This window comes from Camelina sativa, chromosome 6, assembly GCF_000633955.1.
Source record: "Camelina sativa cultivar DH55 chromosome 6, Cs, whole genome shotgun sequence".
NCBI lineage: Eukaryota > Viridiplantae > Streptophyta > Magnoliopsida > Brassicales > Brassicaceae > Camelina > Camelina sativa.
This window is the reverse complement of record NC_025690.1, coordinates 24096392-24108143: the sequence shown is the minus strand read 5'-3', so window position 1 is coordinate 24108143 and position 11752 is coordinate 24096392. Positions and strand designations below refer to the sequence as shown.

Here is an 11752-nt window from a genome sequence, read left to right as displayed (position 1 = left end):
GAAGTGATTGTGCAGGCAAAGGATTCTACTCTCACGACGCCTTTATCGCCGCAGCTAATTCGTACCAGAGCTTTGGTGCTTCCATCTCCAAACGCGAGATCGCTGCCTTCTTCGCTCACGTCACCCATGAAACTGAATGTACGTAAACCTCTCTACGTTTTGGGCACTTGGTTATTTCAGTTCGGTTATTTCAAAAAAAAAAAAATACTAAAAATCTATAGTATAAAATACTAATCTATAGAGATCATTAGTTATTTGGTGTAAAATATTAAAATCGATCATATTATATAAAATTTTGGTTCGGTTTTGGTGTTAAATTTTTTTGGTGCATATTATATATGTCACCACTGGGATTTGTTTTTGTAAGTACTGTATTTGATTAAACCTTGTTGCAGTTATGTGTTACATTGAGGAGATCGATGGACCAGCCAATGCCGAGAAATACTGCGACAAAGACAAGACAAACTTCCCTTGTGCAGAAGGAAAGGGCTATTATGGCCGTGGTCCTATCCAACTAACTGGGAACCTCAACTACGGTCTCTGTGGCAGAGAGCTGAATGAGAACTTATTGGCTTCACCAGAGAAAGTGGCTCAAGATCCAGTTCTTGCTTTCAAGACCGCTTTCTGGTTTTGGACCACTAATGTTCGCCAGAATTTTAATCAGGGTTTTGGCGCGACGATCAGGGCTGTCAATGGTATAGAGTGTAGCGGAGGAAATTCTGCAACTGTTGCCAAAAGGATTGAGTATTACCGAGACTATTGTGGCAAGCTTGGGGTTGAACCTGGAGAGAACCTCTCTTGTTAATTAAAGATTTTTCCACTTTATCCATCTGAAATAAACAACGTTCGAACTTTAAGAATAAGATATCACATCAGAGGAAATATATCATATAATACTAATGTTCTTTTATCGGATGTCACCGAAGGGACATAATACTAAGTAATGCTGTATTAAGAATGTAACGAAAATGAAATATTATATAAATGTCTGTTACTCTGTTGATTTGGCGCAATATTTTGTGAACCGAGTTGCGGGATTGATCCGAATGGTAACCAACACCTGTGTTTATAGTTAGTCACAATGTTCAAAATTACTACATTGCTTTGTAATAAAATAGTTAAATATGTTATTCAAGAACTTAATTAGTTATGATATTTGCTTTGTTGGTGGACGAATTCATGGATTTTTATTTTTATTTTTCTTAACAAAGAGCTACGATAGCAATAATTAGTTTTGGTGATAAATGCGAGAAAATAAACAAATATAGTTTCTTGGTCTTGTTGATGTAATAAAATCATGTATCTTTAAAGTATAAAGTGTGACATAGAATCATGATTTTCTAAGCTTGAATTGAAACAATTTCGTTGTTTGCTTTACTCCCAGAAAAAGTGAATTCGTTACTTTCTTAAACTTCACAAAAGATGAACTCTATATATACCAAAATTATTATTTGTTGTATATTCTCCGATCCTTTCGTAGGTCATAATATAAAATACAAACGTGAGAAAACTAAATTACTGGACCATATGAAAACAAAAGTGAGAAAAAGTGACATATTTGTGTTGTTTGAAAAAAGAAAAAAAAAAAAATTAGTTAGACCATATAAAAGTCTTCGAGCAACAATTCAGAGTCAAAGCCGTGTGTTATATAATCAAAATATATATAATATTAAAATTATTTATTGAAGTTATGATTGGTAACATGATTTATTGAAGTTGAGTTGCAGAAAATATTAAAATTCGATGTAAGTTGCAGTAAAAATTATGTGGTAAAAACAGCAGTTTGATGTAATGGATCGCTGTAAAAATCTGATTTATTAATCTTATCAAAATTACTGATTGGTGACATTTTTGTGGTAGATGTTGTAGTATGTATTATTTGATTATAATTATTANCCTCTCTACGTTTTGGGCACTTGGTTATTTCAGTTCGGTTATTTCAAAAAAAAAAAAATACTAAAAATCTATAGTATAAAATACTAATCTATAGAGATCATTAGTTATTTGGTGTAAAATATTAAAATCGATCATATTATATAAAATTTTGGTTCGGTTTTGGTGTTAAATTTTTTTGGTGCATATTATATATGTCACCACTGGGATTTGTTTTTGTAAGTACTGTATTTGATTAAACCTTGTTGCAGTTATGTGTTACATTGAGGAGATCGATGGACCAGCCAATGCCGAGAAATACTGCGACAAAGACAAGACAAACTTCCCTTGTGCAGAAGGAAAGGGCTATTATGGCCGTGGTCCTATCCAACTAACTGGGAACCTCAACTACGGTCTCTGTGGCAGAGAGCTGAATGAGAACTTATTGGCTTCACCAGAGAAAGTGGCTCAAGATCCAGTTCTTGCTTTCAAGACCGCTTTCTGGTTTTGGACCACTAATGTTCGCCAGAATTTTAATCAGGGTTTTGGCGCGACGATCAGGGCTGTCAATGGTATAGAGTGTAGCGGAGGAAATTCTGCAACTGTTGCCAAAAGGATTGAGTATTACCGAGACTATTGTGGCAAGCTTGGGGTTGAACCTGGAGAGAACCTCTCTTGTTAATTAAAGATTTTTCCACTTTATCCATCTGAAATAAACAACGTTCGAACTTTAAGAATAAGATATCACATCAGAGGAAATATATCATATAATACTAATGTTCTTTTATCGGATGTCACCGAAGGGACATAATACTAAGTAATGCTGTATTAAGAATGTAACGAAAATGAAATATTATATAAATGTCTGTTACTCTGTTGATTTGGCGCAATATTTTGTGAACCGAGTTGCGGGATTGATCCGAATGGTAACCAACACCTGTGTTTATAGTTAGTCACAATGTTCAAAATTACTACATTGCTTTGTAATAAAATAGTTAAATATGTTATTCAAGAACTTAATTAGTTATGATATTTGCTTTGTTGGTGGACGAATTCATGGATTTTTATTTTTATTTTTCTTAACAAAGAGCTACGATAGCAATAATTAGTTTTGGTGATAAATGCGAGAAAATAAACAAATATAGTTTCTTGGTCTTNGCACATCTTAACTCATGAAAATTTCAATGATGTTGAATAATCTTTTGAGCTAATAATTTTACAAAAGATATACTTCAAACTTGTACATCAACCATAACACATGATTATTCAAAGTCAACTTCAAAAAATTTAGTTTTGTTAGTAATTGGTAACATTTTTGAATAAAATTTGAGTTAAGTCTATAACTCAACATAAGTCAATAGTAACACATGTTACCAGTGAGAGCCATAATAAAATAAAACAGTTTAATCAGATTGACAAATTACCAAACATCTCCATTTACCTCTTTGTGCTCTTCGTTCTCATTCAAAAACAATAACACACAAAAACATGGCTCTTGTAAAAGTCTCTTCAATGTTTCTCGTCTACCTATTCGCTTTCTACTCCCAAACTGCTGCCCAGTCGCCCCAGATTCTGTATTGCGGCTGCTCTCCAATCCTCTGCTGTAGTCAGTTGGGTTATTGCGGTATCACCGACCAACACTGTGGTTCCGGTTGTAGATCAGGTCCTTGCTGACGAAGTAGAGATCCGGTTGACAAGATTGTAACACAACAGTTCTTTAACGATATTATTAGCAAAGCAAGTCATGGCTGCGACGGTAAAACATTCTACACCCGTGAGTCTTTCCTTGAAGCCGCTAATGCTACCTTTGACTTCACTAGCTCTGTTACGAGCCTCGAGATCGCTGCCATGTTTGCTCATTTCACCTACGTGACCGAACGTACGTAAGAACTAATCCTTTTCATAGGTCCTCTTTATCTTTTTTTTTTTTTGGATATACAAAAAAATTTAAACAAATCTCTAGAGTTTACCATTAGAAACAATTAAACTAAAAATATTTGTTTTTTTTTTTTGCTTTTAAATAAAACAACTGGTACCACTTTATATAGCTTCATATATATATGTCTCTACGTTTAGATTTCTGCCACATAGAGGCCGTAAACGGGACGTCAGGTGACTACTGTGCGATAACAACAAGCAATACCCATGTGCACCGGGCAAGAGTTACCATGGTCGCGGCCCGATCCAACTATCATGGAACTACAACTACGGTCCTTGTTGTCAGGGTCTCGGTCTCGACCTTCTACGCCAGCCTGAGCTAGTTGGTAGCAACTCAACTGCGGCTTTCAAAACTGGATTGTGGTTTTGGATGAATTTCGTGAGGCCGGTACTGAGCCAAGGATTTGGAGCCACCATTATAGCCATCAGTGGTGAGGACTGTAACGGTGGGAATTCAGGTGCGGGCCGATCCAAATATGAGGACTGTAAACAGCTTGGTGTGGACCCTGGTGTTAACCTTAGGTGCTAAAATGCTGTTCAAACGCGCACTTGACGTGGTACGTAAGTGTTAAAAGGTTTAATGAAAAGTGAGAAAATAAAGATTGTAAATTATCTCTTTGCATGTAGTCTTCGGTGTAAAGATTGTAATTTATCGCTAAAGAAAATTTGATGTTGTAGTAATCATGTTATGATGGCGTTAACATTATTGGTCCAGAACTACAAAGAATTCAGGATTAAGTTATTGGTTTTATGATTTTAATGGATTTGGAAAAAAAAAATCATGTGTTATTTAATGATTAATTTTAAAATACTTATCAAATTAAGTTATCCTAATTATCTTTTAAATTTATAAGAGGTTTTAGTTGAACGCACAGTAATTTATAAATTTAATTATTTTATAACTACTACTACAAGCCAACAGATAATAATGAGGAATGAATTCTAAGGAAACCAACTTTTGAATTAAAATAGAAGGCATCAATATATATATATATATATATACATATATATTTTTTTGTTTTTAAGAAAAAAAAGATGGCAATCCATCTTAAAATACCACAAAACTAGAGTTTCTAAAAATAGAGTTACAAGTATAATCTTAAAGATATAATAAGGAAGAGTTTCTAAACATCTAGGAAGGGTTTGTGGTATATGTAAAAATACATATTAAGACCCTTTAAAAAACCCAAGCTTAAAGTTTGTAGTATTTCTGGAGTTTTAATATTTTCGTAACATTTTTATAAATCAAACAAAAACAAAACCAAACATTTTGTATTTTTCAACAGACTTGCATGAAAACGAATGTAAAAATATCTTATAAATTGAAACGGACTGTGTAGTATGTTTATGTTTCGCCTTTGGGATAGGGAATTGGCATGAGTGGCAACTTACCATATTGATGAATTTTTATATGGTTGACTAAGACACGTGGTATTAACTTGACCAGAAATAAAATAACCACTACGACTTTTCTTCACATGTGGACAATTAAACCGCCAGGAGTTTTGATAGTTTTGAATTTACTTTCTATACACTCAACTTGAAACTTTCAACTCCATTTGTTGTAAAACAGTATTTTTATTTTTAAATATAATTAAACATCATTTAAAAAAAAAAAGAAAAAAACTTTATATATATATATATATATATATATTCTATATATGTGTAACATTTATATTTTCGAAACGAGACATATCCAAAAAACCTGGCTATTCAACAGTTTTCATCGCCTGTTGGCTTAGTTTACGAGGACTTCCTAATAATTGTCTATGATATTAATTAACGTTTTTGGATGTTGAAATCCAAAACATCGACTCTTATGCATTGAATATTTTTGGATTTTTATTCATTTCTACATGAAGATGAAGGTGGATATCAACAAAATTTAATATTGAAATTCGTCAACAAACGGTTAGAAGGATCCCAAGATCTTAGAAGATTACTGCTGGCCTTGTTTTAGGAAGATCTTGATTATCTTCTGCAATATCTTGAACACCTTCTTCGAAATAGTACTGTAGTGTTGTATCTTGACTTGGTTCTGAGAAGTTTGAAGTCTCTTGACTCTCATGAGTAGTTTTTGCAACTGTTGATGCGGATGAAAATAAAAGAGGCTTAGGTGGAATCTCAAGAGCCTCTAGACTTCCCTCTAACATTTCAACGACTTTGTCCATTGGTGGACGATCAAGTGGATTCGTCTGAATACACCACAAACCAACCAATACCATTTTCTTTACTATCTTCTTATCTTCTTTTTCTATTATCTGATCTGCGAAAACACTCATGATTTCTCCCTTCTCATCAAGATCTTTGTAAAGCCAATCTGGAAAATACATTGAACTGTTGTTGGATCCAGCGTTTTGATTGTTTTCTCGTGCTCCAATCATCTCAAGAACCACCATTCCATAACTATATACATCTGATTTATGAGAAACTCCTCCAAAGTTCTTGGAAAACACTTCTGGAGCAATGTACCCTGCTGTGCCTCTTGCGTCCAGCATTGACATGATGCTTTCATTATTTTTTCCTAGCTTAGCAAGACCGAAATCCGAAATCTTGGGGCGAAACTCTCCATCCATGAGAATGTTTTGCGGTTTTATATCAAAATGTACAATCCTCGATACACAACGGTTGTGCAAGTATTCTAGGCCACGAGACACACCTACCGCAATGTTGTACAACGTTTCCCATTCCATCTTCTCCGACATCTTCTCGGATATGAACTTGTCGAGAGATCCGTTTGGCATGAACTCATATATTATAGCTTTCTTGTTCCCTTCATAGCAGAATCCAAGCAGAGGAACGATATTAACATGAGATGTCCTACTCATGCTAGCTACTTCATTGATGAACTCTTCCCCATTCCCCTTTGTTTCATTCAAGATCTTCACTGCAATTTCTCGGCTGCCATCGGGTAACTTCCCTTTATATACAGTTCCAAATCCACCTTTCCCAAGAATATTCGCAAATGATTTTGTCATCTTCTTGACTTGGGAATAGCTAAATCGTTTTAACATTACAAATGCTTCCATGTTCTTCCTATTCTGATCACTCTTTCTCATATTACTTGCTCTCACCTTTACCACAATAGCAATAATGATGATCATAGCCAAACCTGATGAAAATCCTACAAGAGAACAAGCCACAATAGTTAGGTGTTATATAAATGACAAATTAATGAGTAAGACAGTTGTGAGTAATGCCACACGGTTGAAGTGTACCAACTATGAGTTTTAACTTCCATGGAGATATTCCTGCAAATGTATCAAACAAAGATTTAGATTAATTGAAAAGTAAAATTATGTACGTTGCCGTAGGTCGAAAAAAAAAAACAGAATAAAGTAACGTTTTGTTCCTGCTCGAGTTTTCTTAAAAGATTCCATTTTTGTATGAGGCCTTTAGCTGGTGTTGTTGCTTCTCCAACAGGTAACTTAATTCTTAATTACATATCCTCAATAGAAGTAGCAAACTTATTTGCTTTAGTTTTGCCAACATATTAATTAATCCATTATAGAATTCACATAGTGACTATATGGGTCCAAAAAACAAGTCTGGTGTATCTACAGATGTAACTGATCGACGGTATAAAATACAAACTTAAATTACTACGATATATGTCCTATGGTGCATTGAAGCATCTTGACTTCAAAAATTTTAATAACGAGAGGTCGGATCAGATGTCTAGTGGTTAATTTGATGTTTGGCCTACCCACTAACGTAAATAATGAGAGAATGAATATAAATTCTTTGAAAACAGAGGCGAGTGGGCGGAAACTAACCTGGTTTTGTTGTGCTAGACGGGCAAAACGTGATGACAAAGTTTGAGGAGCCTGGACATGTGAAGTACTTATTGTCGTAGGCGTAGCTATAGGCGTCTGGGCACGCGTGGTTGAAAGTCTTCGAGTAGACAGTCCGGTTGCAGTTTTCCGGTGCTTTGACATCTTTATCGAGGACGTAGAGTCCGACACAACAAAGCTCCGGCAACAGATTTTGCTGACATGAGGTCCTACACGCATATGGATTGTTCGATTCATTGTTCATCCTCAGCTCAGACGGACACGTCTCGTTCATGTCAACGACGCATTTAATGCGTTCACACTTTTTGTTCTCAGGTGTTACACGCAAAGGAAGGTTGTAACCATAGATGACGCTGACATCGTAATAGTTTTCACCATCGTCAGGAGTCGCGGCGAGGTTAAACTCGGCCAAAGTTGCCGAAGTTGCTGAATTGTACGTTTCAACGACGGTCTTGTTGCACTCGATCTCCCCGGTGCCACAGTCTCCGGTGACACAGGAGAAGCTCCCTGATGAGTTGGCCGAGCAGAGCGTTCTACCCCAGATTTGACCTACCCATGACGACGTCGCTTTGATGGTACGCGTCTGTCCCTTCTCCAGACGGAAACCATTTGTTTCGAGTGATCCCTTGTAAGAGTAGGATGCAGGCCATATAGTGGAATCGCATTTGTTCTCTATCGTAAAGTTCCTCGACGACATCACTATATACATATAAGAAAAGGGTTAACAAATAGAGATGAAATAAGACATGATTTCAGGTATGGAAACGTACCGGCCGAGAGCAATAAATGTGAAGCAAGGAGGAAAAGCAAAGCAAATCTCCCTGCCATGGACTTAAATAAGCTTCAAAAAAATTATAAACTTTATTTAGTGTGAACAATTTTAACTACCGTTTCTCTTTTGTATCGATTATTAGTAACTTTCACGAATATAACTATCTTGTAAGAAAGAAGTGAAAGGATAATTCTCGTCTTATTTTCATCATTGTTAGATGGTGGGTACTTGTCTCAATCAAAGATATCAATTAAGCTGTCTTCCCTGACTGAATTCAAACATATGGAACTCTCGGTGCCGGTGGGGGAAGCAAGGCATGAATGGGGGACGGAAATAAAAATAGATACTAGTAAAAGATATATACAGTAACCTTTCACAAGTAGTTTTAGACTTCTAGTGTACAAAGTCTTTAAAAAATAATTGTAAATGGTTGGAACAAAAGAAGAAAGTCTTACTATTCAAAGAGAAGATCAACATCATAGACTAGTCTTAATGCATTAATCCTTTATGTATGATGTATCCAGTGTCATGGGGATTATTATTTCTTGCAAGACTTATTCAACAAAAAATATTTGCCAGCAATTTATGACTTTTCTGTTATTTACAAAATTTCCCACGTCTTTTCTTTTGTCCAAAAACAAAAAAAAATAAAGCAAAATTCAAACGTCTATTGTCAAATCTTAATTTGTGTTATCACACAACATGGGATTAGTAAAACCAGTTGACAACAACCTTCTACCGATTCAAATTGTCATCTAATACTGCAAAACCATACTTTTTTTTTTTTTAACTAGGCAAATATATTTAATCAAAATCAGGTTCATGCGTTTTTAGACACACGAAAACCAATTTACATATACTTTTGCCACCTATGTCATGCTATCTCTGGTAACTTTACGTCACACTTCTACACTAACAAAAGTATATTTGATTTAACAACGAATTCCGTAGATTTAAAAGTAAATTTCGATGTTTGTATGGAAATTCCCAACGTAACGTGACGAATGGGCAAAAGGACTAAGTAAGTATATACGTGGCGTTAGGCGTTAGGCGTTGACGTAGAAATTACAAGATACCTGTTTCGTACCACAAAAACGTATGCTTCACGGATCCATCATCGTCTTTCGTCTACAATTTTTCATCTATAAAACACGAAGCTAATATTGTACATCTCTCTCTGCCTCACTCACAGACACACAGAGAAAAACAATGGCCAATCACGCTAAAACCGCATCACGAAATGACCGATTTGCCCTTTTTCTCACAACTCTCTTTTTCCTGATCCTAACCGTTTCCAAACCGGTCATGGCTCAGAACTGTGGCTGCGCGTCTGGCTTATGTTGCAGCCAATATGGTTACTGTGGCACGACCGACGAATTCTGCGGCGATGGCTGCCAGGCAGGACCTTGTCGGAGCGGTGGTGGAGATCCTGCTGTTTCACTTGAAGGAACGGTGACACCAGAGTTCTTCAACTCTATAACAAACCCAAGAGGTGGTTGTGCAGGTAAAGGATTCTACAGCCGCGACACCTTCATCGCAGCAGCTAATTCGTACCCTAGCTTCGGTGCTTCCATCTCCAAACGTGAAATCGCTGCGTTCTTCGCTCACGTCGCCCAAGAAACAGCGTGTAAGTAATTTGCTCAAATAATTTTGAATTAATAAAGATAGTCACATTACAATATAAGGTTTTAGTTTCGTTACGACTTTGTTGGTTAAATTTGACAATATTCAATTTCAGCATATAAGATAATATAATCAGTGATTATTATATGCTAATATATATGTCCAACACTAGACATTCGTTTTTGTGACCATATTATTATATCTTGTTGTAGCCCTGTGCTACATTGAGGAAATCGATGGACCAGCCAAGGCCGAAAAAGGAGAATACTGCGACTTAGCGAAACAAGAGTTCCCATGTGCACCAGGAAAGGGCTACTATGGTCGTGGTGCGATCCAGCTCTCTTGGAACTACAACTACGGTGCCTGTGGAAGAGACCTGCAAGAGAACATATTGGCTTCACCAGAGAAAGTGGCTCAAGATCCAGTTCTTGCCTTCAAGACCGCTTTCTGGTTCTGGACCACTAATGTTCGCACGAGTTTTAAATCGGGCTTTGGCGCGACTATCAGGGCTGTGAATAGTAGGGAATGTGCCGGAGGAGATTCTACAGAGAAAGCCGCCAATAGGGTTAAGTATTTCCAAGACTATTGTGCCAAGCTTGGAGTCCAACCTGGAGATAACCTCACTTGTTAGAGTTGTCTCTCTCTATCCATCGGAAGTAGCCTATGTTCGCGATATAAGAATAAGAAGAGCGCGATATAAGAATAAGAAGAGATCACATATATAAGAAAAAGTATCATAATAGTACACTAGCTAATAATCTTGTAATAATATCGATAAACGATTTCCGTTGATGTATAAGCACGGCGGATCTAGAACAAAGGTTGACACAATGTAATTAAGTTTTCAAAGCCAACACACGTACATTGGCTTTGAAACAGAGTCTTGTATCAGAAACAGAATTATTTACGCCAAACGTCTCTTTCTCTTTAACATCTTGCCCTAAAATTAGTTTCTTAACTAAACATTTTGTTTCCGTGGTTTTGCTCTTGCGTTTGTCCTTTAACCTATAATTTGGATTAGGGGCACTAGTATTTCTAAAATAAAAAAATAGCTCAAATTGCGCATTTTTGTTAAATCGTTGGACACTTATTTGAATGTAATTCTGTAACTGCAAATTGAATATTGAGATTCTATTGTTGTTAATTAAAAGAAAACACTCAAGACTAAAAACGTATCGACATTGAAAGACATTACTTCTTTGTGTATAATTTCTATCTTTGAAATGAAAAGATGATTAACTGTAATAATTACCATCCATTGATATTCACCAAAAAAAAAAAATTACCATCCATTGATTCAGGAATAACATTGATTGTCTTATTTATGCATGGAGTAACATAACGTAAGATTTTCATTTATGCATGGAATCATCAAACAATGCGAAATCAAATATAAATAGATCGAGAACATAGCCATTTCACGAAAACATAGAGAAAAACAAACTTAAGTTCACTATTATACAACGAGAAAGAAGATCAAGATTCAAGAAGATGGCCACAACCATGAAATTCGTGTCTTTCGCTTTGCTACTTGTTCTCCTTTTCTCCATTGGTTAGTTTTTGGCTAAACTTTTAAGATTTTTCATGACAACTATCTTTGTAATGTTTTCAAGTTTTTGATGAAGGTCGAACGTGAATTAACGTATAGTTAGCAAATGTATATATACTTATGTATTACTTATACCCTTATATGCTCTTTTTTTTTTTTTAACCCTTATATGCTCTGATCTAGCTTTTTTTTTTTTTTTTTTTT

General features: G+C 35.7%; 4 protein-coding genes and 2 pseudogenes across 6 annotated transcripts in view; 5 read left to right on the top strand and 1 right to left on the bottom strand.

Moving 5' to 3' along the window:
• The window catches only part of LOC104793296 (endochitinase CHI-like), a 2350-nt gene extending 1347 nt beyond the window's left edge, over positions 1 to 1003 (top strand). The window contains exons 2-3 of one of the 3 annotated variants that reach the window (XM_019226825.1): positions 16 to 138; positions 396 to 1003. In XM_019226825.1, the coding sequence (XP_019082370.1) occupies positions 16 to 138; positions 396 to 805 (533 nt within the window). In that variant the 3' untranslated portion in view covers positions 806 to 1003. The remainder of the gene's footprint in view (positions 1 to 15; positions 139 to 395) is intronic. The other 2 variants (XM_019226826.1, XM_019226824.1) reach the window with 2 other exon arrangements.
• LOC104793295 (endochitinase CHI-like) lies at positions 2122 to 2752 on the top strand. Its single transcript, XM_010519632.2, has one exon. The coding sequence runs from the start codon at positions 2147 to 2149 to the stop codon at positions 2552 to 2554; it is 408 nt and encodes a 135-aa protein (XP_010517934.1). The 5' UTR covers positions 2122 to 2146; the 3' UTR covers positions 2555 to 2752.
• Positions 3350 to 4396, top strand: LOC104793294 (annotated as a pseudogene).
• Positions 5564 to 8684, bottom strand: LOC104793293 (LEAF RUST 10 DISEASE-RESISTANCE LOCUS RECEPTOR-LIKE PROTEIN KINASE-like 2.1). Its single transcript, XM_010519630.2, has 4 exons — positions 8375 to 8684; positions 7587 to 8303; positions 7029 to 7061; positions 5564 to 6934 (listed from the first exon to the last, which is right to left on the bottom strand). The coding sequence occupies exons 1-4, from the start codon at positions 8430 to 8432 to the stop codon at positions 5742 to 5744; spliced, it is 2001 nt and encodes a 666-aa protein (XP_010517932.1). The 5' UTR covers positions 8433 to 8684; the 3' UTR covers positions 5564 to 5741.
• Positions 9542 to 10930, top strand: LOC104793292 (endochitinase CHI-like). Its single transcript, XM_010519629.2, has 2 exons — positions 9542 to 10003; positions 10212 to 10930. The coding sequence occupies exons 1-2, from the start codon at positions 9586 to 9588 to the stop codon at positions 10628 to 10630; spliced, it is 837 nt and encodes a 278-aa protein (XP_010517931.1). The 5' UTR covers positions 9542 to 9585; the 3' UTR covers positions 10631 to 10930.
• LOC109133450 overlaps positions 11443 to 11752 on the top strand; it is a 559-nt pseudogene continuing 249 nt past the window's right edge.

Excerpts from the sequence above, each read along its gene's own strand:
- LOC104793295 (XM_010519632.2), top strand. The coding sequence starts at position 2,147 with ATGTGTTACATTGAGGAGATCGATGGACCAGCCAATGCCGAGAAATAC.
- LOC104793293 (XM_010519630.2), bottom strand. The coding sequence starts at position 8,432 with ATGGCAGGGAGATTTGCTTTGCTTTTCCTCCTTGCTTCACATTTATTG. Across the intron at positions 8,304-8,374 it reads ACATTTATTGCTCTCGGCCG|TGATGTCGTCGAGGAACTTT; the intron begins GTACGTTTCCAT and ends ATATGTATATAG. Across the intron at positions 7,062-7,586 it reads GTCTAGCACAACAAAACCAG|GAATATCTCCATGGAAGTTA; the intron begins GTTAGTTTCCGC and ends ATACATTTGCAG.
- LOC104793292 (XM_010519629.2), top strand. The coding sequence starts at position 9,586 with ATGGCCAATCACGCTAAAACCGCATCACGAAATGACCGATTTGCCCTT. Across the intron at positions 10,004-10,211 it reads CGTCGCCCAAGAAACAGCGT|CCCTGTGCTACATTGAGGAA; the intron begins GTAAGTAATTTG and ends ATCTTGTTGTAG.